Genomic DNA, 23,774 nt, shown 5'->3' on the forward strand with positions numbered 1-23,774 from the left:
CTTTAAAAAATCCAGAATATATGAATATGAAATTGTATTTATTTATTTATTTTCATTTCACAGTTGTTACTTCTGGACACAAATGACTGCATTTGTGATGTCACAAATGACACTCGTAGGCCAGTCTCTTAAAATCTGATTTTCACCGAGCAAGGAGAATATGTTCCCTTTCATTCATGAAAGTGAGAACACATAAAACACACTTCAGCTTATGTAGCCTGCTCAGTTGTCATAATAAGCAATAAGTGGGGGGATCTGAACTCAACCTCCATGTACTTTTCATACTTTTCACACACAACGGAGAAGAAAAGTCTTAGTGGAGGTAATCACCATAATTTGAACCAAAGTCACCCTAAAATGTCAATGTTTTATCCTCGATTGAAGATAAATGCTCCCAAGATGTGTGTGAAGAATTCTGCCACAACATTAAAAAATATACACACTCACGCGGGTCACGACGACAACAGAACAGATCCATGTTGAAATACCAGTTTCAGTTTGGCAGTTCCCATCACACATCAGAAAATCATCCAAAACACTTTTCTCACAAAATAAAATAATACAAAAAAACAAAACAAAAAACAATCGTATGAAGATTTCGAAGTTCTGCAGTAAAGACATGGTGTAAAAAAAAAAATCATCAATACATAACGTAATGTGTGTAATATAATGGAGAGGAAGAAAATACTCCTAAAAGGAAGAAAAAGGGGAGATTGTGTCTTTATTGCAATACATGGTTGTTATTTTTACAGAATTTCCCAACCGAGATGAAGCAAAGCACATAGTTTTAGTTTACTGTGTCTTTAACAAAAACACACACACACACACACACATTAATCAACTTGTCAAACTAGAAATGAGGGAATGACTTTATAAAGCCAGCTGTTTACTAAAAATATTCATATTTCGAGCTAGAGTATTGATAATGCATTTTGATATTGAGTTACAAAAGGACGTATTGCAATTTATTTTTGTGTCAGTATTTTAACACATGAATATTCAGTTGTTTGTTGCTATTTTCATTATCAGGTTAGTTAACAGTTTGTGGTATAAATGCCATTTATATCCCAGTCAGAAACACTAACAGGTGCTGTAAAACTGAGTCTGTATCATTTTATTGGAACATTGTAAAATAACAATGAATTGTCTGTGTATGTAGTGCAGTGTTAAACCTGTGAAGCAGCGCTCCACTGCAAATGATGTAAAGTTGTAACAGCACAGCATCTCACACATTTTTACACTAAAAACATTCACATACAGGTTTTGTACATCCATAAACCCCGGAGCTCAACACAAAGTGAGTTGAAACAGATGTAGAAGGCAGCAAGTGACACATGCGCACACGCGTAGCTACACAGCATTGAGAGAAAGAGGCAGTCCCGCTAGAACATATCCCATGATGCTTTGAGATGCACATAAGAGAATGCTGTGTACAACTCACTCTGCGGAGATGCCATTTGAAACATATTGCAGATGGGTAACTTCACAATGCTTCACCTCACTGCACACAAGCACCAGCTGTGCAAGCAGGGCGTGTGTGTGTGTATGTGAGTGTGTGCGTGTGTGTGGGCAGTCATGTATGTTAGCTGGGAGAGATGATGCAAGTCTGGAAAGGACCGTGTATGTATGTAGATATGTGGAGGAGGTGAGATGAAGAGGTGTGTGTTTGTGTGTGAGTCTGTATCTGTGTGTCTAAACTAGGTATTCCTAATGTTGTGGGGACATAGAGCAAATCTGTTTTCTCATGACAGGGATTCACCTTGATTTTGAGGACCAAAAATGCAAGCCCTCAACATAAATCATGAGATTTTAAGGTGAAGACTTGTCTTTCTGTTAAGGTTACTAGAAAGGCAGAGTTAAGGTTAAAATAAAAGCAAGTCGAAGGAAGTCAATACAGTGTCCTCTGAAGTGATGAAAACACACTTATATGAGTGTGTGTATGATGTGGGTGCATTTGTGTCGTCATGTATGTGAGCTGAAAAGATGATGCAAGTCTAAGAGTCTGAGAAGAGCCTTCTGTAGATTTGCAGGAGGTGAAATAAAAGTGTGTGTGTGTGTGTGTGTGTGTGTGTGTGTGTGTGTGTGTGTGTGTGTGTGTGTGTGTGTGTGTGAAGAATTCCTGATGTTGTCGGGAAACATTATTCTCAGGTAAGGCAGGTTAAGATTAAAGAAAGGGTAAAATGAAATATGTCCTCTGAAGTGGTGATAACACAATTATATCTGCATGACACGTGTGCTTTTAATGTGTGTGAGCTGAAAGAGATGATGCAAGTCTGGGACCATGTGTGAAGATATTTGCAGGAGGTGAAAAATTGTGCGTGTGAGCATGGGAGTGTGTAGATGCTTGTGTGTGTGGGAGTGTATTTGTACCAGATATTCATCCAAGGACATAAATGTAATGTAAAATCCTCTGAAGTGAATGAAAATCAGTTGCATTTTCATGTGTGTTGTGTTTGTATGACTGCAATCGTGCTGTCATATTAGCTGAAAAAGATGACGCAAGTCTGCAAAAGGCCGTGTTTGCAGGAGGAGGCGAAATAAAGTTGTGGGAATGTGTATGTATTTCTTATTTCTAATGTTGTGGAGACATACATTATAGGTAGGCAGGTTTTTGTTGGAAAGATAAGTGTGTGTGTGTGTGTGTGTGTGTGTGTGTGTGTGTGTGTGTGCAGACGCGCGCGGGGGCATACCACAGGCTGATTAATGAGCTCACACTGTCATACACACACTCTGCGCAGGAGGATTCAAGTCAAGCCGATGCCGAGCGTGACTGCGCTCATTTGTTATTATACAGTAATTCTCTGGAATTTATCCATCCTGTGCAGTACAATGTGACAGTAACACATCCTTACTAGAAGGCACAGCCACGCTGGAATTATCCCATCCAGTCCTTATCAAGCCGAACAGAGGAACAGTACTGAAATGGCAAATTAGCCTCTGCTTCATTTATCCTGCAGTGAGCACTCCACTCCACGGTGAATGTGTTTCCATAGGAACATGATGTTTCTCTGGGCTTCACAAGCTGTGCAATTCATTCTAAGTCTCCGCCTGTTTTTGCTTACATTCTCTGTTCTTCTTGGTTCTCATCTACACCGATCAAGAAAAGATTTGAGAAATGACATCAGTAGGACCATTTAACTGCCACTTCCAGGTTTTTGCCTTGGCGTATCTCTCAAAACCCGCTCTAGTCTTATCAGCCTGACATCCATGTTCCTCAAGATGTCTTTTTATTAGAGCCTGCAGCTCCAATTTCCTACGGCCACCACGCCATTTCTTTTCTTTGTATCTGCATATCAGTGATGCCTATCAACTGAAATATTACAGCAATTACTTCCAGTGCAGCGGCAACACGAGCATGTGTGTTATTAAGACTGCAGCTGAAAAATCCGTACAAGTCAGCAGCAACAGTTCTCTGCTTTTGTGAGTTTAAAGCTTGGTTGCACATCTTAGCGTTCCTTTCATGCAGCAAGTAGCAATAAAAAAAGTTTTGTTCAGCGGCTTTGCCAGCAAGAGATAGAAGTGGGAGCTGGGTGGATGTGTGTGACAGAGTAGCACACTAAAGAGGAGAGAGGCGGGGAGAGAGAGAGGAGAAGCTCTTGTAAAAGTGTCGGTGGTGATTTGCTGTAGCGTCCTTGCAACCTTCCTTGTACCTGACTGGATATTTTATGAGTGTTGCAGAATCAGAAAGGGAGGGAGGGTTGTAATATAGCTGACAGAAGTCTTTTTATGGTGGATGGGCAGAGGTAGCTGTGGGAGGGGGGCTGTAATAAAGCTGAGTGCATCTCTCCTGGAATGACGCTGCGACGGTGGGGAGAGGGCAGGATGGTGAAGGGCTACAAACATCAGTGTGTGAGTGAGCACAAGGGCGGCATGAACAATAGGTCCCCGTGTGTGTGTTTGTGTGTGTGTGTGTGTGTGAGAGGGGGAGATAGTTTGCTGCGAGCCATCGCTGACGTCAGAGGGCTGAACGATCAATGAGCATGTTGGGTATGAGAGGTATTAGCCCTCCATACATGGAACGGGTGAGCAGGCGGGGGCGTAGAGGGGGTCTGCACAGTGAAGCAGAGAAGAGTGCAGCCCTCAGCACTAACAGCCCAAACACACCCGATTATTCAAATTTTTTTGTGCTGTGCAGTGAAGTGTACAACAGCAAGCCCTTGAATTGATATCAAGTGTGTGAAACGCTCGGCCATGCAGAATGAATACATACTGATGAAATATTATGTTCTTTGATGGAATTACGCTCTCAAATCTCGCTGGAAGGAAAGACGGGGGCCCTGGAGTGGCCACACAGAGAAAAAAAAACATGGATTTTGAAACCACAACATATAGTTTTTCTCTCAAATTTGTTAATTTGAGGCCGCAAGACAGAACTTGTGATAAACCTGTTCAAAATTATAAAATAAATTAATTGATGGAACCGGTTACTTCTCAGCTATAGAGAGAAAAGATGTTATTAGACCACGCAGATACACCATACAGATCTAACTTGCTCCCCTTAATTTAATTAATTCATGGTCACAAGATATAACTTGTGCGAAAATGTAAACTAACTCAATTGGGGGAACGCGTTATATCTCACCGAGGCCTGGAGAGGCCAGAGAGGGAAAAAGAACATTTATGTTGAAATGGAGACAGGGTAAAATTAATTTGAAGACAGACTCTATAAAGTGTGGCAGCTTGTGACATACATCAACTAGTGATGCAACCTGGACACATCATCAGTGATGTTTCCTGGGCTCATTGAGTGTTTCGGGTCTCACAACATCATACACTCTCACCCAGGCGACCCAGCCGGGGATGATCAATCCCCCAACTTGTGTCCAGGTAGCGCTACCCTACCCACGGATCTCCTCTCCTGATCCACAGCCAACGTGAGGCAACCTCTGCTGCCTCCGTGGCCTCCCTGATGGCCCTGATGCCCAGCATGTTGTAAACCCTGCAGAGGGACTGGCCTGCAAACCTTCTGCATCCCACCTCAATGGGCACACATCTCGCTCGCCACCCATTGCGCCGACACTCCTCCACCAGCTCCTGGTACTTAGCCCTCTTTTGCTCGTTGGCCTCCTCGATGCGGTCTTCCCAAGGGACCGTGAGTTCCAGGAGCACGACCTGCTTGGAGGTTGCTGAGGTCAGCACCACGTCTGGCCTTAGCGATGTTGTGGCCACGATCTCTGGGAACTTTAATTGCTTCCCCAGATCAACTCTCAGCTCCCAGTCTTGTGCCATTGCCAGCAGGCCAGAGGAACAGGTCTTGGCCGGTCCTGTTGGTTCTTCCCCAGCTCTGATAAAGGCGATGGTCTTCTTCACTGGGCAGAGGCGCTTGCAGTGTGCAATTCCACTGCAGATGGAGTTCGCTATTGCCGTCAAGACCTGGTCATGGCGCCAGCGATAGCGCCCCTCACTCAGGCCTCTCGGGCAGCAGCTCAAGATGTGCTCCAGGGTCCCTCTCTTCTGGCACAGAGCGCAAGTTGGAGAGTCCACCTTCCCCCAACAGAACAGGTTAGATGGGCTTGGCAGTACGTCATAGACGGCCTGGATCAGAAACTTTATACGCTGGGGCTCAGCTTTCCACAGCTCAGTCCACGTGACTTTACGCTCTGCTGCCTGCTCCCAACGCATCCAGGCTCCCTGCTGCCGCATCCCAACCATCCTGCTGGCTCGCTCTTCTTCCACTGCTGCTCGCACCTCTTCCTGGAGCAGTGCTCTCCTGTCCTTCCCCCTTGCCTTGTCAAAGCGAGATGTTGTACTGCTGCTGCCCAGGCCTGTTCTTCCCCGAGCCACAAGAACATTTATGTTGAAATGGAGACAGGGTAAAATTAATTTGAAGACAGACTCTATAAAGTGTGGCAAAATGTAACTTGTTAAAAAAATATGTGTATATATATATATAAAATTACTTAGTAAAAGAAGACAGACTATGTCTTGGCCATGAACTAATGAAATGTTAGAAACAATTTTAAGGGTGATATTTTAGTCTCTAATTGCTCAACAAGTTAGGAACACGTGAAGTTGAATCATCCTATGAGTGACCTCAACTAAACCAACAATGTCAAGACTTACCACCACCATATTACAGGGTAATCAGATGCACATGTCCAACCATCTATCCATTTTCTAAGCAGCTTACTGTGCGCAGGGTCACCTACCCTCTTTAGGTCTGGTACAACATATAAGTTCAAGGGATAATTTGTTACAGCCTGAACAAGCTGGCTCCAGTCTGGCTTGTCTCGTAATAGCATTTTGACCCTGAAGAGGCGATAGTGAGTCGTGCTGGGAGTAACAAACTTGCCTTAAAGACTTCTGGCAGAAATATCAGAATATCGGGACAGTGTAAATATTTCATTTGCAACACTTCATGACAGGTAAATGGTGACAGCGAGTTGCCCATAACTTTCACTAGCCACCTAAGTTTAAAAACAAATAATAATAATTTTAACAGCCTTAAAACATCACACTTGAGGTTTCTGGACATTTGCCTAAAGATTTCCGTCCAAGAGTAGATCTGTCAAAGCCGAAGAGAAGGAGAGATCTCCGGTTACTTCTTTGAGATGTCCTTTTCTGTTAAATATACAGATGCGATTTGATCACGGTTCATAAATTGCTACCCATTTGAAAAGGCGAACTAAACACTTTTTATGACTTTGCAGTTGTTCAAAACAGAGAAAACTACAATTTCTACCTCATGGTTGTACTGCGCCGCCAAGCAAAGGCCTCGCAGATCCCGATTATATCACGCTGAAGCTGACATTTGACCTTTTGGAAATATAATGTCATCACCTCATCATTTTATCCTGGAAGACATTTGTGTAAAACATGTCTACATCAGTGTGTGAATGCTTGTAACTTGTTTCCTGAGGTCAGAGCGGCCTTTTGACCTTTTACTTTTTACTGAACTATAATCAACCCTTGTGGATATTTGTTACAAATATGGCAAAATTCCTTCAAGATGTTCCTGATACATCATGTTGATGAGAGTGGAGCTAGGTTTTCAGATGTGGTTGGTTTACTTTGAATAAACTCTAACACACCCAAATTCAGTTTACAAATCCAAAGTTGACAACCTTTAATGTCTTCGGTCTTGTGACTCAGTCCTTCAAATTTTATATATTAAGTCTGGAATTGCAAATCAGAATTGTCCTGAATGGGATTTATAATCTGTATTATGTTAATATGTCATGAATATACATTTCCTCATTAATTATTGTTGAAAATACGTTCAGTGGCGGCAGCACGGTGGTGCAGTGGTTAGCACCTTCACCTCACAGCAAGAAGGTTCTGGGTTTGAGCCCCAGCTGGAGCACAGGATCTTTCTGTGTGGAGTCTGCATGTTCTCCCTGTTCCTGTGTGGGTTCTCTCTGGTACTCCAGCTTCCTCCCTCAGTCCAAAGACATCAAGAGGGGACGAGGCTGATTGATACTCTAAATTGACCGTAGGTGTGACTGTGAATAAGAATGGTTGTCTGTCTCTATGTGTTGGCCCTGTGATGGACTGGTGACCTGTCCAGGGTGAACCCCGCCTCTCGCCAAAGGCTACTGGGATAGGCTCCTGCCCCCCCGCGACCCTTAATCAGGATAAGTGGTAGAAAATGGATGGATGGAAGTTCAGTGGGGAACAAACATTGTCTAGACTTACACTTTTATGATTTTTGAAACATAAATGCAGTTGTTAGAAGAGCAAAGCTAATGTTGACGTTAGCATCAACGTAGCGTAAGTGCTGTATTTAATGGCATATTTTATGCTGTTGAACAAAACATTCAAATACATTTAGCTTTCGTTAAACATAGACCTTCTTTCAGGCATTCAACCAAAAACACATTGAGAAAATAAAACTGACTTTGAGACGAGGGAACCGGACATCGAAAGGTGCTAACATTCCTGCTTCCCACTCATTTTTGCAGCAGGCTGTCAGAGTGCTGGTGTCTGGTGTCCCCGTCTGACATGAACTATGTAGCCATTAGAGATGTGATGCTGAGGTGGCACTTTTCTAACAGCCAGAGACAGACCTTCCTCTCACAAAGTTTTTGTGCCAGGTAGCTGTTACACTGCAGAACATTTGGGGTTGGAGTTTTTTTTGTTTTTGTTTTTTTTTTTGGGGGGGGGGGGGGGTTGAGTCATATTTGAAGTAATATCTTCATAAGATTGTAATGTTGTTGAGACTGAAATTGAGCCTGACTTTGATTATACAAAAAGTAACACTTGCTTTGTAAATAATTTCGTAAGTACCCAGAAATGCACTTCATAAACTACATACCTGTTGTTGGAAGCTTCTGCAAATTTGAGATTAACAGTAAAATTCACAAACCCAACATCTAATTGGTGTATATTTGGGTTTGCATTCATTCACTGTAAAGGGCCGCTTTACAGTGAATGAGATTTTAGGATTTGGATCCCTTTTAACGTTAATCAGGAGCAGAGCATGCTAGTGTTAACAAAGACTACGGTAATAAGACAAAATGATGTTACGTGATCATGTGAACAGCGGTACACCTGTTAATCTGTATTGTTTAAACATTTTGTGTTACCTTGATCTTCTCTTACAGACCAGCGTCCTCCTCATCCTCGTCACAGGCCCGGATAAAGAGCAACCCAACTCCTTGTTTGTCCTGACTTAAACCCCTCTGAAGGTGGACGGGGTGCATTAAAAATACATGTCCCGAAGGGGTTGCCGTGGCAAGCAGCAGACCCACCACCATAAATCAACACCAGAGGACTTTGATTTCTTCATTATCGCTTCCTACAGCAACAACAGTGGAACAAGCATGTTGACAGGCCCGCTGACCCGTGGACGTGCACCATAGGATTCTATTTCTGGAGCCTCATTGCTTTTACAGATTAACTGCCCTCAAATATGGCCCCAATCCGTTCATTGCGGCAGTAGTTTGACTGCTGCTGGAGGTTGTGCATATTCAAGCTTCAAAACACCCCACTGTGCATCAGTCCAGTCATCTGAAACGTTACAGCCTTTGGCCTGTTTTTAACAGCAGAGTCAGTGCGCTTTATTCTGACTCCAGCAAAAGAAAAAAAAAAAAAAAAACCTGCACATCCTGACAGCTTGAAAGCATTTTTTTTTTTATTATTATTCTCTTTGCCTATTTCTACCCAGAACTGTGTTGATCCTTGTCAGCAACGACTGATGTGCAAAGCTTTCACACTAATACATGACACTGTGCTCCAAGTAAGATTTCCTATTTTATTGCAAGAGACATTTTCCATGAGTACCTGAGGGCTAATCATACTGAAATCCCATTGCACTGTGTTTTCATTAGCCTGTCTGGGGCTAATCAAGGTCCTCCATCACCAGAATTGACATTTCCATATTGTATGAGAGAGAGCGAGCGTAGATGACGTTAGCATATTCATGAACACTGACACAGTCAATCATGTGAAATGGAAGACCTGGGCCAAACCCTGAGCCATCGAGATCAGTACAAATAGCTTGTGACACATGAGGCAAAGAGGATCTCGAGTCCTCAAGCACAACGTCCCAAACCCTACAGGAAGCAGTTATCACTGGCACATTCAGGATATTTCACTGTAGCGGTGAACTGTTGTTGGCCGCTTGACTAAGCCTTCACTAAGAGAAAAATTAAAGAATTACAGAATTGGATTACAGATGGATTATCACTGAAACACTAAAGCCAGCAAAGCGTCTGCCTTTGCATAAACACATCTCTTCAGGGACTCACTTGTAGATTACATTTGGTTGTTGATGTGGTGGCCTCTTGTGTGGTTGGCATTAAAAGAGACGGATGGAGAATCATGATGAACTGGAGCACCCTCTTCTGGAAGAAAGCCCACACAAAAGCCGAGCCTCAAGGTCAGGGGTGGCAACCGGACCGGGGCAAGCTCCTGGTGGCCTCCTCAAGGGGATCTTGGTGAAGTGTGAGGAGGACAGGGCTTACCCTCCTTTAGGGTGGAGGAGCTATTGTGGACACCCCCCTGAGCTCCAGCAGCAGCAGCTTCTGGATCCTTGCTCCTTACCTCGCACGCTGGAGTCCTTCTATCCACCAGCCCCGATCTGGGGCCACACAGACTCCCTGCTCAGCAAAGACTATCTGGAGACCACGTTTGTGGACATCCGGCCAGGCTCCACCCTGGAGAGGAAGCTCCTGGCTGAGGCGCAAGACTTCCACAGTGTGTCCTACAGCATGGATGATGAAGATGACCTACTTCCTGACTCTGACGTAAGAATCCCTTTAGCACGGTGCTGAGAAGGTTTCAATCACACCTTATTTGAATGTTATAAGACAATAAGAATCTACACTTAAAGTTTAAAAAAGTACTTAAATAATTTATAAAAGTAGTAGACATTTTAATTAAAAATGTAATCAATGGCAACTGACACAGGATTGTGTTTAAGTTGGAACTAATACATGTCAAACAACAGTTCCATTTCCAAAAAATTAAACATAATGTGAAAAAGGAGAAACACTTTTAAGTAGCCTGTAGTTTTGATGAAACTTTTCAATAATAAATTGACTTTCTCATGACGCAAAACTTTGGGGAAAAAAATCATGTTAAATGTGGGAAAAAAGCAGGGATTATGTATTTATTTACTGTTTTGCAGTGTGAGTTTAACAGAATTTGACAACTGAAACAATTAAAAACAAAGTACAGAACTGGTGTTCATAGAAAAATCTCTAGCATATTGTAAGAGAAGTAGCCTGTTTTATTTTTGCCAACCGCCATAAAACAGAAAGAAAGGTTTTATTGGTGGTTGGCCAACACAGAACACAATGCAGTTGATGCAGGAGCTAACGGTTTGCATCCAGAGAGATAAAAGTCTTCTCTGTCCAGACTCTTACTCTAGCAAGCAGCTACCCCCACGGTGTGTGCTGTCCCTTCTGCCGCACAAAATTATGTTAAAAGAAATTTCAACTGCCGCAAAAAGAGACAAAACACATTGAAACATAAATGTGACTGATAGCATTATGACTTTGTTCTAATTTTATATATTCTAACATCCTCTTTGTTGCTGAGAGCAGAATTGCATTAAAAGATACTCCGATACTCCTAGGACAGAATCTGGGAGACAAAGAACTTAAAAATAGACGTATGAGTATTTCAGAAGCGGCGGCAGCTGAATGCTTACTGTCAAAAAGCCAGATTACATAAAGCTCTTCTCCTGCAGCAGTGCAGGTAATGACACTACAGTGGCGATGAAGGACGCCAGTTCTATTTCATAGCCTCCCGAGCAAAGCCCACCCTGCAGCGATTTTTTAAAAAGAGTTGTAGAGTGGTCATGTGATCTTTGAAGAGCTAAACAATAGGTCAACAGCTGTCGCAAAGAAGTAGCTGCTGGAGGTTCTCATGGTAATGAAAAGTCCAATCTATCACCCACTGTGTACAAAGGCCTGAAGGCCATTTAGTACTTTGATTATGTACATCAGACAAAATTAGAATCAAGGACAATTGGCTGCCTGCAAAGTTTACTGGTTAATGTCAAGGTTTGGCTTCACAATGACTAACGGAGAACACAAGAAATAATGTGTTTTGTTGTGTTGTTTTTTTTCAAGCTCATTCTGAATTCTTGAAGTAGTACAGTGATGTAAAAGCCTGTGGGAATAAAACCTTGCAGTGACCTTAAACGGGCCCAACACGGCGTCTCCTTCATCTTAGTTTCACTTCACAAATACAGAGACGAGTCGAACAGGCCACAAAATTCTCTAATTGCCTCATGAAAATTTCACACGTCTCCCCTCCGCTGAACCTGCTTTAAATCAATAAACCAGGCAGGCCACTCCCAATATTTTAGAATAAATCCAGACGGGACGAATTTACATCAGAGTATTTTTCAAAGCACGAACAGGCATGTGCGACGTCCCACTCATCTGAAACCTCAAAATAACCTTGTGAGCTACTCTTTAAAATAGCTCGCGGTGATCTATGCAGGCCACCGCCCGTCTGATCGTCTTTTGACTATTAAAAGGGAAGAAAAGCCTGCTCAAATGTTACAAACGCATCAATTGAAAACTCTGTTATTATTGCACACATTAAAATAAGACAATGGGAGTAATGTGGCGGGGTCAGAGCGAGACAGGAAGTCAGATTGAATAAGCAGCTGTTTCAAAAAGACGCGTGAGTCATGAATCGCCGGCGGTCATCAGAGCTAGTGCACATCCAGACTAACCTCATTCAGTCACATTATCTTACAGGCTTTAGCAAACTTTTCCAGTTGTTGTGGAGGACATGAACATAAAAGCTTGCGTTTAATGCTGAGTGGCATAGATTTAGTGCATATTGTGTTTTATTATTATTTTTTAAGCGCAACACCCAACATTTTGTATACTCCCTTGAATAAATGTGTAAACTTTGGGCCTGAGAGTTTGATTCAGCTAAATTATATACTTTTATTCATCACCTATGTGCGGGAGTTGCTGAAATAAATAATAATGACATTCACCTACAGCTGAAATATTATTTCGACTGAACATTTCAATCGGTCCAACCATCATCAGGTTTTTGGGGCGGCGCTTCTGCAAACACGTAAAAGCCATTCATCGTTTTGTTTCAGCTTATCATTATGAACAAAGTATGGATTGTACAACGTTGCATTTTTGAAAAACCAAACCAAAACTCTAGGCTTTGGGTATTGGTTAATACTGGGTAAACTGACTAAGTTTCTTTATCTATGTGAAAGAAACTGGGATCGTTCTTCAATGTGTAAGGCAACATCAGGACTAATTTATAGGAATGAATACAAAAACTACCACTTTTAAAAAATGTTATTTCAGTATAATCAATGCATCTACATCAAATGAGAACAAAATGTAAATATTTAATCAAAAGTTTCAATTAGTGTAAAAAAAAAAAAAGTAAACCAGCTCCAAAGACATCTCAGATTTCTCTTCCTGATGCAGCTTTTTGCAACATCTTATATCAGATCAGTACATCCCAAATGTCTTTATGTATTTCATTTTGTTGTTAAACCCACACTTGATGTTGCCTCAGACATGAAACTAGAAGTACAGTGCTTGTATGCGTTCACAATGTCTGACCGTCACAGTGACCCCGACCTTTGACCTCCATAATCTTTTAAGTTCATCTTTGACATACAGTGGATGTTTATGGCAAATTTGAACAAATCCCCTCAAGGTCATGCGATATCTGGGATGGGACGAAAGGACAGACAACGTGTACATAATGCCTCCGACCCACAGTTCTCAGCAGCACGGAGGCATAAAAATGATCCAAGTTTCCGCCACACAGGGAGAAATAAAGCTTATCAGTTAAATAACGGGATCAGACGGTACTCAGCATCAGCTGATTCCCAAAGCCCGTTTATGTGTATCATAGCAGAACCGATAAAACTGGGATCCTAATTTTCAAGTTGCACCATTTTCATTCACTCAGCATCATTTCTATTATCTAGGCAGAAATGTCGGAGGTTAAAACATTTCAGTGTTGATGTTTCATCTTTGTGCACCTCAGGACTCGTCCATTGATGACTTTAGCGATACGGACAGTGAGAGCAACTTCCCTCTGATGATCCCTCAGGACTACTTGGGTCTGGCCTTTTTCTCCATGCTCTGCTGCTTCTGGCCTCTGGGCATTGCTGCCTTCTACCTTTCACAAAAGGTACACACACACACACACACACATTATGCGCTGACAAAATGCAACCTGGCACTGTAGTTCACAGCTGCAGGTGAATTCTTAGCCTCTGTGGTGTGTGCAGACTAACAGATTCCCTGTCTTCAGTGCTGCACAAATGTGGACTTTATGGAGTTCTTCTGTGTACAGACAGAGAGGATTACATCTAGATTCATAGGATTATACTACAAGCACAGCGCTGAACAATTCAGAAGAGGAATGTACAAGGATGAACCTTTTGGTTTTATGCATTCTACTAATTTGGTATCAGGGTGCAGACATGTCCAAAAAAAGAGACCAATGTGTTTAGTCTTTAGAGAGCCCGATCTGTTTACTGTTGTGATAGTAAAGAAGCCAGAAGACTAAATTTATTTTTTTTAAAAAGAGAAAACACGTATAAATATATTATAAATATTGATTTTTTTTTTTTGTTACAAGCCACCACAAAAATCAATATACCAGCATCTCACTCCAATCCTGCAGAGTCTCCACAAAAATCCACAGGAAAGAATTCTACCAAAAACACAAACACACACGTAAAAAAAAGTCAGTATCTTTGGAAGTATTTATTGGAATGTAATATTTGTGTTCCACAGAAGAACAAATACTGCACATGTGAACATGGTATTAAATCTTGTGAAGGAGTTTGCCGAGATCATTAATCCACTCTAAGATTTTCGAAATATGGAGAAGGACAAAGACAAAAAGGGGGACGACGTCACTTGTGGCAGTGTGGGGAACCTCCACACCACACCACTATCTCCAGTCGCCGGGGGCCTCTAGTTTATCGAGGCATCCTTCCAACAGCGCAAGAAAAAAAAAATCCCATTAATGCTTTTGCAAAGCTAACTGGCAGCAAGCTGCAGATGCCTTCCGATCAGTCGATGGCCTTCGTTAAGGTTTAATTAGAGTCATAACAAGAAGCCCCCAGATGATAAATTTCCAATATTGTTGAGTGCACCCTGAAACAGAGGTCACAGTCAAAGACAAGGACTAAAGAGAGGAAAGAAGGAAAGAGGGAAGCATGATGAATGAGGCGTGAACATTGGGTTTGATTCCAAGATGGAACATATTATGGTCATTGTGTGTCACCGGAAGGAGCAAAGGAGGGGAGAGGAGGATGAGGAGGACATCGAAAACTCTTCACTCCTCTTTCTTCATCTCATCTTTATCTCCCTCTCCTCTGTTTCTCAGACCAACAAGGCATCGGCTCAGGGGGATTTCCAAGGGGCCAATGCAGCGTCTCGCCAGGCCCTGTGGCTGTCCGTTCTCTCCATTGTGTTTGGAATCATAACATACATCTGTGCCATCGCTGCGCTGATCTCCTACCTGTCTGGGAAACCACCATAAAAGCATCTATGTCACATGGATAAACACACCAACACTGGACTTCTTTTCAGCAACGACACACACCAACGTATCACCTGTAAATGTGAATTAATCATAGTCTTTGTCCGTCGACCCCGTCTGTGTTTAATCTACGCCGAACTGGAGAAGCAGGAGATCATAATCACCTCTAATTGGATTAGGACATTATTCTCAGCTCAGAAGAAAAATCATTGCAAAAGAAGTTTTTTTTTCAGTCTTTGTAGGAGATTTGATCTGTTCGTGTGATTCATTTTGTCACCTGTCATCCATTAATCGTGTCGGCATCACATGGTAAGCATTACTAAAAGAACCTGTGACAGTAAATGCAGATCTTGTAGATAGTCACCAAAACAATAGATGAGAGACTGAATATGTGGCCTCGTCTAGTGGGGACGCTGAGGACAGCGAGCTGTGATGGAGTCTGCAGATTTATGAGGTCACAGCAAGGACGTGGCTAAATCCTGATGGAGCTCGCTCGAGGAAGCAGCCATGTCGCTTGCAGGATGAAAGCTGGTGGCATTCTAGAGCTCTTATTTTTAAAAACATATGAGAGCCTGGAAGCCATTCTCTCCCAATGACTTTAGAATGGATTGTTACGCCCATGGATGGAGGAGACGACCCTGGAGGGAGACACTGAATCTGCCATTAATCAAGGGATTTTAAGGACATGCATTCAGCCTCACTCACCATTTACTTGCAGAAATGCAGAAATTGGAAATTTATGTTTAAAAACAAAAGTCGATGAAATCAATTAAAAACACATGTATGTATATGAGACACAACATCCTAAATTCAAGGTTGTAATAGGAAACTCTGGTTCTAGAAGACCTCAAGGAACTGCTTCTACATGCGGTGCTAAGCGTTGAAGGAAGGAGGTTGGCCTGCAAAGAAAAGTGCCAAAAAATATGGAAGAAACTCTGAGGATGATCCTTTTATGAGCTCTTCCATTAATAGAACCCACCGGATTGCAACGCCACGCTCTCCAAATATAGATCCTGCTATTTTCTCCTCCCAGAGAAAAAATAGCAGGATTGAAACCTTTCAGGAACTTACTTGAAAGTGTCTTCTTATAAAGAAACAAGCAAAGTGGCAAAAAAATGATGTAGGCTGACAACACATCTAGTGCTCCGCCACATGATGCATGAGTCAGTAAATTCTCATTTTTGTTTTTCAGTGACAACAGGAACCTGCATGACATGTTAGCCGTGTGCCAACCTGGTCCGAGCTTCGAACACTTCCTTAAGTTTGTCCTCAATAATTACAAGAATAGCTTTGATAAATAGATACAAAAAAAACCTCCAGCCATATTGGTTTGAGCTTAAATGTGCCATTAACAGTGAACAAGGGAATTCCTGGTGACTATTTTAAGACAATGACTGGAAGGTCAAAGTTTTCTATTTAGATGTTTAGTTTTTATAGAGTCTCAGTTGGATTACAGATAAATTAGATAGTTTGTTTTCCTCAAACCCAGAGATGAATCAAGATTGAGCTGATTATTCGTAGGTGGAGTGTGAAGGGTTGGGTACTGACTTATTCACATTAAATCCATTGGTGCCAAATTTCGGTACTTGAGAACTCATCTGTTTTAGAGTCTAAACGCCTTCTAAGACCCTGCGACACGTTCCCCTAACCCAGGGGGTGCTGGTGAGCCCAACATGGCTTCAAACAGGGTTACAGTTTTCTGTGTTTGATGGAAACAAAGGTGTTATATTTTTAACACAAAAATGGAAAGATGGAGTTATGCCGAACCTGAGGAAACACCTAATCAAAGTATATCTCAAGGCTGTAAAGTAAGCTCCACTTGATAATCAGAAAACGAGGTCAAATATTAACAGCACACTAGGAAACAGATGAGACAGCAACTAGTAAACACAAAATATGATCGCTGTCTCATAGAAATATGTGAAATGACCACATTGTGCGCCAGTACTGATTGTTAAGAGGAGAAAAACATGATCGATTTAGTTAATATTGTGAAACGCAGTGTTACCAACTTGAAATGAGTCTGGTGTTCATTGCACCACTGCTCCAATCTGACCCCTCATGTGGACTTTCTCATCTTTTAATAATAATAATAACCTCACTAATCACACGACATTATTGAACAAGGGAACACCAAATAGGACCCAAACTGACTCACATGGCATTGTCTTTTGTGAAAGTGGCTTTCAAGTTTAGCAGATTATGTAGCATCACATACAATTCAATGCTACAATTATGCTAACTTTCTATGGTTATTGTCTATCCTCCCCAGGGACAGACAGGAAGATAGATAACCTTCTCACCTGTGTGTGTGTGTGTGTGTGTGTGTGTGTGTGTGTGTTATAGGGAGCTTAGACGACCTCAGACCTTTTGATTGCTGCTTAGCTTAACATAATGAACGGTAGTGGATGGTAAGTGTTAAAATACCTCTGTCAAATGTCAACAAATAGTTTAAGGATTCAGACGTAATTATCCTCTCTTATAAAATCAGCTACTGTTATTATTAGCTGTCGCTCTTGTAGTCATCAACAAACATTTTGATTGTTGGACAAATGGTACTTTAAAGGTACTACACTCAGTCGAGAATGCAGCAATGTATTTGATTCTATAATTGCAATGTTCTTTAATTTTAATTCATTTCAAAGAACTGTTTATAGTAATAATGCATACCAAAGCTGTTCTATCACTCACTGTGCTAAGCTAACTGGTGGTTAGCCGCCATCTGAGGGTCTCAGCTCCGTAATGCAGCAAAGCCAGGTGATCTTATTGTCTGATTGAGGGTAGGATGGACAATAAATGTATTTCCCAAAGAGAGACAGAGATCAATTCACATATTTGCACCTTGAAAAACATCAAATCTGGACGAGCGTACTGTACTTGAACAGCAGCACACTTGGAAATTTAGACTTCTTTACAACTGAAACTGTAATTTTATTATATAGAAAATAAAGTACCAAAAAAAAAAATAAAAATAAAACACAGTTGGGGAGCAGGATCAGTCCCAAAAATGAGTGGTACCCAACCTTAAGTATATTTGGGAACACCTGTGGTATTTTTGCGTCTAAACTGCTTCCACTGTTGATGTTCACAGTGTCGCACAGTTCTGACAATCCTAAATCCTCGTCTCCACGTCAATAATTTTTAAAAAAAGACCCTCTGTAGTTATAGCTGACTTTACCACAACTAGACGAAGCATTTAACGACTCGACCGCTCACTTTTATGGGATTTTTCTCGCTATCTATCACTTGTGTAGACAATGACTGGACGCACTGGAGTGAACAGCTAAATGAGTCAATAAATGTCATTGCAGAAATTTAGATTTATTAGTACAAAAGAGGAATATGTTCTTTCTCTGTTCATGTTCTTGTACTACATGTAAATAATAAATGGACAGAAAAATCAGTGAATCCCAATAAATGCACTTGTTTGACACTCTTCTTTTCATTTTGTAGCCTGGCAGCTCATCCAATCTGGTGGAGGAGCTATGACTGATGTGAAGTAAAGGTAGTCCAAAGTGGTTGCTAAATATTTTATTAAAACATCAGTAAATGTTGTCAGATCTTGGGGGGGGGGGTACAGCTGTGTCAGATGCTCTTGGAGTATCGGCGTCTGACAGAGTCCCTGTAGAACTGGAAGATCTTCTCTGAAGCTCTCTGACTGACTGCTATACTCTGCTGCAGCTGGAGAGGAGCACAAACACAAAGACCTGTGAGTGAAACGTCTCTTTTGCGGAATGGAGAAAAACGTGTCATCGTCAGATCGGACGTGTGTCACCGCCAGTACAATAAAGAACAAACTTAAATTAAACAGCTATGGTGACTTTAATCATGTTGATGTACAGACCTCATGAACTGAAAATGATCCTTTGGTGGATGACATCAGTACTTTGTGATCTTTACTGTCAATAGCGAAGGTCATCAAAGCTCGACTTTCCTGATGAGTGCGAAAACAGGGGGCAAGTTAGATATTTTTCAAATCTACACCAGATTCACGATTATTTTTTTGAACTCTTCCTTATGAAAATTGTGATAATTTAAAATCTAATGGATCAAGATTACTTAAAATTTCGAGAAAAGATGTGTACTAGAAAAGGCAAGGCAAGGCAAATTTATTTGTATAGCACCATTCATACACAGGGCAATTCATAGTGCTTTACAGAGGTAAAGAGAGAATTGAAAGTTAAAAACAGTTTAAAAACGAATACGTGAATTAAAACATTCAAAAGTCATTCAAAATCAATAAAACAGTTTAAAATCACAAAAATACACCTATTTCTGCCAGCATACATATCAACTTTTTGCATGCTTATTTACCATCCTCCCAGAAAGATTCTCTTCTGTGTGTGAAGTAAGGACCAGCAGAGACCATCTGATCGCTAGTTAGCTTAGCACAATGAATGGTTGTGGATGGGACGTGTTGGCATAGCTCTGTCAAAACTCAACAATGACACTTCTCTTTCCTGCTTCATGATAACTAAGGTTGTGAATAACGCTCACAAAGTTTTTTTTTACAATTTGTACTGATGAGGCTTTCCAATTTTAGAATCATGCACGTAACCGGAACTACTTTCCTGACTAGGTGCCATGGTTTGATCCAGAACCTAAAAAGTCCCATTGTAACTTTGTCAAACAAAACCAACCGTTTGATGATGACTCAAAGACTAAATGCAAAATCCTGAACCTGAAGACTCTTGACAGAGGTATGCTAACACCTCTCACCCACTACCATTCACTGTGCTAAGCTATCGAGTGATTAGCTGTCCTCTGCGAGTCCCAGCACACAAATGCAAGCAGGAAGAGCAGATTATATAAATATATATATATCTTCTTATCTGAAACTGGGGAAGATGGCAAAAGCCTTTTTTTCCCTGAAGCTGGCAAGTTATTCAAGAAAACGTACACAACAACAAGTGGCAAACATCACAAGAGCCTCAGATTTACCGCTTCTTGAGCTGCAGTGGGGTCTGTGATGATTTGACCGTCTCTGTGGATGGCACAGGTCACGCCACAGAAGAGCCGACTCATAGGCAGGCCTGCGTCCATGAGGGCCATACATGCGGCATTTACAAAACAGGACAAGAGCTGGAGAACAAGTTAGGGAAGCAGACTCACCCGGACCCACAAACAAGAACCTTCATGGTAGAAACCAGCAGAGTTTAACTGAAGGATACTGAACCGTCATTATGCAACTCCTGTAGAATGAGAGTTAGGGACGAGCGAGGGTGAAGTGACAAGAGAAGAGACGCCTCGCAGGTTTCTCTGACACACTGCTCCTGCAATCGCTCCCTCACACCTGGAAAATGAATGTTGGGATAAATTCTTAATTCAGAACCAACTCACTGATTCCATCTTGTGTCACTCCATGGTATTACAGCCATTCCAACACGTGGGTCTAATACATTTTACATTTAAACATTTATTTATTTTTCAGGTACACGTGCTAGTTAAGTAAGGTACACCTAGATAAAACTAATTTGTAACAATTAAATAAACATACATTTTTTTAAAAGTTCCACTTCATTAAACTGCCAAAAAACAACAACAATCAAACAAAGCTACTTCATGATTCAATATTTGCTTACTAGGCAGTCCAACTTTGGGCTGTATCAACACCTCAAGCGTCGCGCGGTCGTAGATCTCTTTGCTGACTTTGACCTCAGCTGGTCCGTAAACGCCAGCCATTACACTTGTGTCTCCTTCACAGAGGAATACAAAATGGCAAAATTATCAACATTTTATTAATCCAGATTGAGAGATTATATTTTGCCCAAAGCACATGTGGAAAAACAACAGAATACAGATGATAAAACAGACACAAGTTTGGGATCATTGCTACGAATCGTTATTGAGATTGATGTCAATGCTTAAGAACCTGAAAAGGTGAGTTGTTTTAAATAAATTTAAATATTCTTTGATTACTTTCTTTCATGATAAACAAAAATCAGACGGAAAACTTATGATTTTATGAAATGGAAATGGAAATGCAACCTGAATAAAGCGCTGTATGGTACCAATGAAGTCACAAAAAATCGTAAAAACAAAAAGACAACCACATCCTCACAATGAAAAGAAAGATTTGGACACATAACATAACCCCTTCACTGTGCTTAAAATTGAAAGTTCAGATTCAGATTCAGAAAACTTTGGAGCAGAATGCGGTACAGTTGGTTACATAAGTAGGTGTCCCTTCTGAAGGCTTTCTAGACAGAAACTAACGAGTTGTTTTTTTTTTTTTTTACAAAGTGCAGTTAAATTATTAGGTTAACAAACGAGTAAATTGTACATCTCTTCTTTCCATTAGTGTTTCTCCTCACTCATTTATCATTTCGGATACAAACACAATTAATTTGTACATGTAAGGCAAAACACTAAAGACACACCTGATGAAGTAAAATGTGATGCTCATATCTTTTATAGAATGGTGTGTGTCATGTTAACTGTGCTGGAACGGAGAGCTTTCATCCAAAAACCCTTCAACATGACAATTGAAAATTGTACCACAGGAGCATAAAATCCCCGCGGCACTACACATTTAAATCAATCCTTATTTTAGAGTCTATTCGAAGGTAGTGTGTTTGAATTAATGTCTTGCTTATCGAGGTTAAACTTTGTTTACACACTTCCAACAAGCAGAGCTTCAGCTGTTTGAAAGTTCGCTGCGTTTGTATCGCAGTTCTGCCTTCATCAAGGCTAAGCTAACAGCTTGCTAGCTGCTTTGCCGAAGCCTTCGGTCATGTTTCTGAAGCTTTATTACCTTGAATGAACGACGCTGAACCGTCAGGTCGAGACAGTAAACTCTGCTCACAACCAAACTCTCTGAGGGAGACATGAACAGAGGAGGAATCCTTCATCATGTTGCTTCCACGGGGGGGAAAAATAAATATGTCGCAGCCTAATGACGTAAGCTATTTTGCCGCTTGAAGCCCTCGCTGATGACGTATCTCTAATAGTAGATCCGAAGGTGGCCCTGAGGTAATTGGTTTTATTGATACTAATCATGCTTTCAAAATTAACTGGTTAAAAAGATGTCTACTCAATGGTGAAAACTCCTTATCGTATTTCATTCCTTGTAACACACAATATCTTCTTAAATGTTACTGCTCTCTGTCAAAGTTCCCCTTTAAATTGTCTAAATTTTTATCTTGAAAACTGGTAAACGTCCTCAACTTTTCCCCACGCAGGGAACTGTTGAGGAATAATCAAGTTGTCACTGTATAGAACAAATCCCTCTTCAGTTCATCCTGGCATATCCTGTCTTGACAATCTATCTGAAGAACAAGGTAGCCTATTGTCATACGGAAACTTCCTATCTTGTTACAAATTTCCTGTGCGTGCCAGTGAATTTAATATGGTATGTAAAACTTTAACCAGTGGTATCTTGCAATTAATGAAATGTAACTCTACCTATACCTCTTATTAACCCAACTCTCGCCATTAATGGCTGTCTCTTTACAGACAAAAAATGTAATAATAAACTTATTTGCAAGGTCTCTACTTTTGTAAGAAATGCGGAGGGAATTTTTTCTTGAACAATTTGATGATTGAAATTGACTGGAAAAGAACATGGCTCCTACCTTATAGATTCCGTTTGTCAAACAAGATAAGAAAAACCCCTTTTGAAATATTACATAAAATATATCCGTGAAACTTGCTACTATCTGAATACACGCATATAATTAAAAAAGAAGCGTTTGTACTTTGCTGAAGACTAATCTATTTTATATATTTTATTTGTTTGCCTTATTGAAAAAGATTTCTGATCATCTTGCTCCTTCTCTTGGGGACTCTTAACCTGTCACCAAAAGAGACATTATTTGCTATTTCACTCAGAAATGTAAACCCCTTGAATTTGTTACCAATTTTTTTTTCATCCTCACATCCAAATATTTCATACACAAACCCAAATGCCTCAAGACTCAACCATTATTCAGTGCATACGTCTTACAATTTTGGTATCTCTTGTCATCTCTCTGAACCATACGTAAGAAAAACTCCTTCCTCAACTATTGCAATAACCTGTTAATTAGATAATGCTGCCTCTTTTTTAAAAATGTTTAATCTTTTTTTAATTTTATTTTTCTCACCTTCTATATTCCTGTAAATTGAAATATGTAACATTTCATCTTTGTATGACTTTCTGACCTCCCGTCTGATCACTTGTATACTTTCACAATATTCTTTGATACAAAAAATCTTTAAAAAATAATTCCGTCTTTTTTTTTTTTTGCTGAAATGAACCCCTTACGTTTTGTCTCTAGTTTTTGTGTTTTCCAAAAAACTTGAAAAAAAAAACCAGAGTTGGGCGATTATTTTAAGAAGGCGACAATATCAAAAACACAAGGAGTCATGATGAAATGTACTATTTCGTTGTAGTCACGAGAGAACGATTTTATAAACGTTTGTAGCAGCTTTTCCATTATCTCATTTCTGAGTAATTTAGTTTGAAAAAGCAGCGGAAGTGTGCTAAAGCTAGCTTTCATACTTTTTTGTCTTTCCTCTGTCAGACCTCATTCTGAAAGCGAATCCTCATCATAATGAAAACAATCATTACAGTTAATCAAGCAAATGATGACCTTTGTTGGTTTTATAGCGTCAGTTTCGATTGTGACTACGGCATGAACCGGAAATACATAAATTCCCTTGGTTTCCATGCTAGCATATTGCAATTAAAAATCGCAGCCACAGTGCAGGGCCTGATTTTAAAAAGGCAACACATTCCACGGTTTTATTCATGTTCCTCATACGTCTCTAATAACTATCTTCTATTCATGAAACCTTGGTAGATCACTCATAAGATGGCTCATTATTTGAGTAATGGCTATAATATT

The 23,774-nt window shown here is 40.7% G+C and overlaps 2 protein-coding genes across 2 annotated transcripts in view; one reads left to right on the forward strand and one right to left on the reverse strand.

Moving 5' to 3' along the window:
- tmem91 (transmembrane protein 91) overlaps window positions 1-18,399 on the forward strand; it is a 20,075-nt gene extending 1,676 nt beyond the window's left edge. Inside the window, exons 2-4 of the mRNA XM_086216401.1 lie at window positions 8,544-10,187; window positions 13,435-13,581; window positions 14,791-18,399. Of these exons, the coding sequence (XP_086072527.1) occupies window positions 9,753-10,187; window positions 13,435-13,581; window positions 14,791-14,946 (738 nt within the window). The 5' untranslated portion in view covers window positions 8,544-9,752 and the 3' untranslated portion in view covers window positions 14,947-18,399. The remainder of the gene's footprint in view (window positions 1-8,543; window positions 10,188-13,434; window positions 13,582-14,790) is intronic.
- exosc5 (exosome component 5) lies at window positions 18,293-21,855 on the reverse strand. Its single transcript, XM_086216402.1, has 6 exons — window positions 21,701-21,855; window positions 20,529-20,642; window positions 20,118-20,239; window positions 19,888-20,028; window positions 18,791-18,880; window positions 18,293-18,627 (listed from the first exon to the last, which is right to left on the reverse strand). The coding sequence occupies exons 1-6, from the start codon at window positions 21,798-21,800 to the stop codon at window positions 18,532-18,534; spliced, it is 663 nt and encodes a 220-aa protein (XP_086072528.1). The 5' UTR covers window positions 21,801-21,855; the 3' UTR covers window positions 18,293-18,531.
- Between the last annotated feature and the right edge of the window lie 1,919 nt (window positions 21,856-23,774).

The sequence above is a fragment of the Aulostomus chinensis genome, chromosome 10 (genome assembly GCF_037954235.1).
Source record: "Aulostomus chinensis isolate RoL2024-O1b breed Wild chromosome 10, RoL_Achi_v1.0, whole genome shotgun sequence".
Lineage (NCBI taxonomy): Eukaryota > Metazoa > Chordata > Actinopteri > Syngnathiformes > Aulostomidae > Aulostomus > Aulostomus chinensis.

What these genes read in the sequence shown, in the direction of transcription:
- exosc5 (XM_086216402.1), bottom strand. Translation starts at nt 21,800, where the DNA reads ATGATGAAGGATTCCTCCTCTGTTCATGTCTCCCTCAGAGAGTTTGGT. An exon ending in TTCAGCGTCGTTCATTCAAG is followed by an intron (nt 20,643 to 21,700) that starts GTAATAAAGCTT and finishes TCCTCTGTGAAG; the next exon opens with GAGACACAAGTGTAATGGCT. An exon ending in GATCATTTTCAGTTCATGAG is followed by an intron (nt 18,628 to 18,790) that starts GTCTGTACATCA and finishes GCTCCTCTCCAG; the next exon opens with CTGCAGCAGAGTATAGCAGT.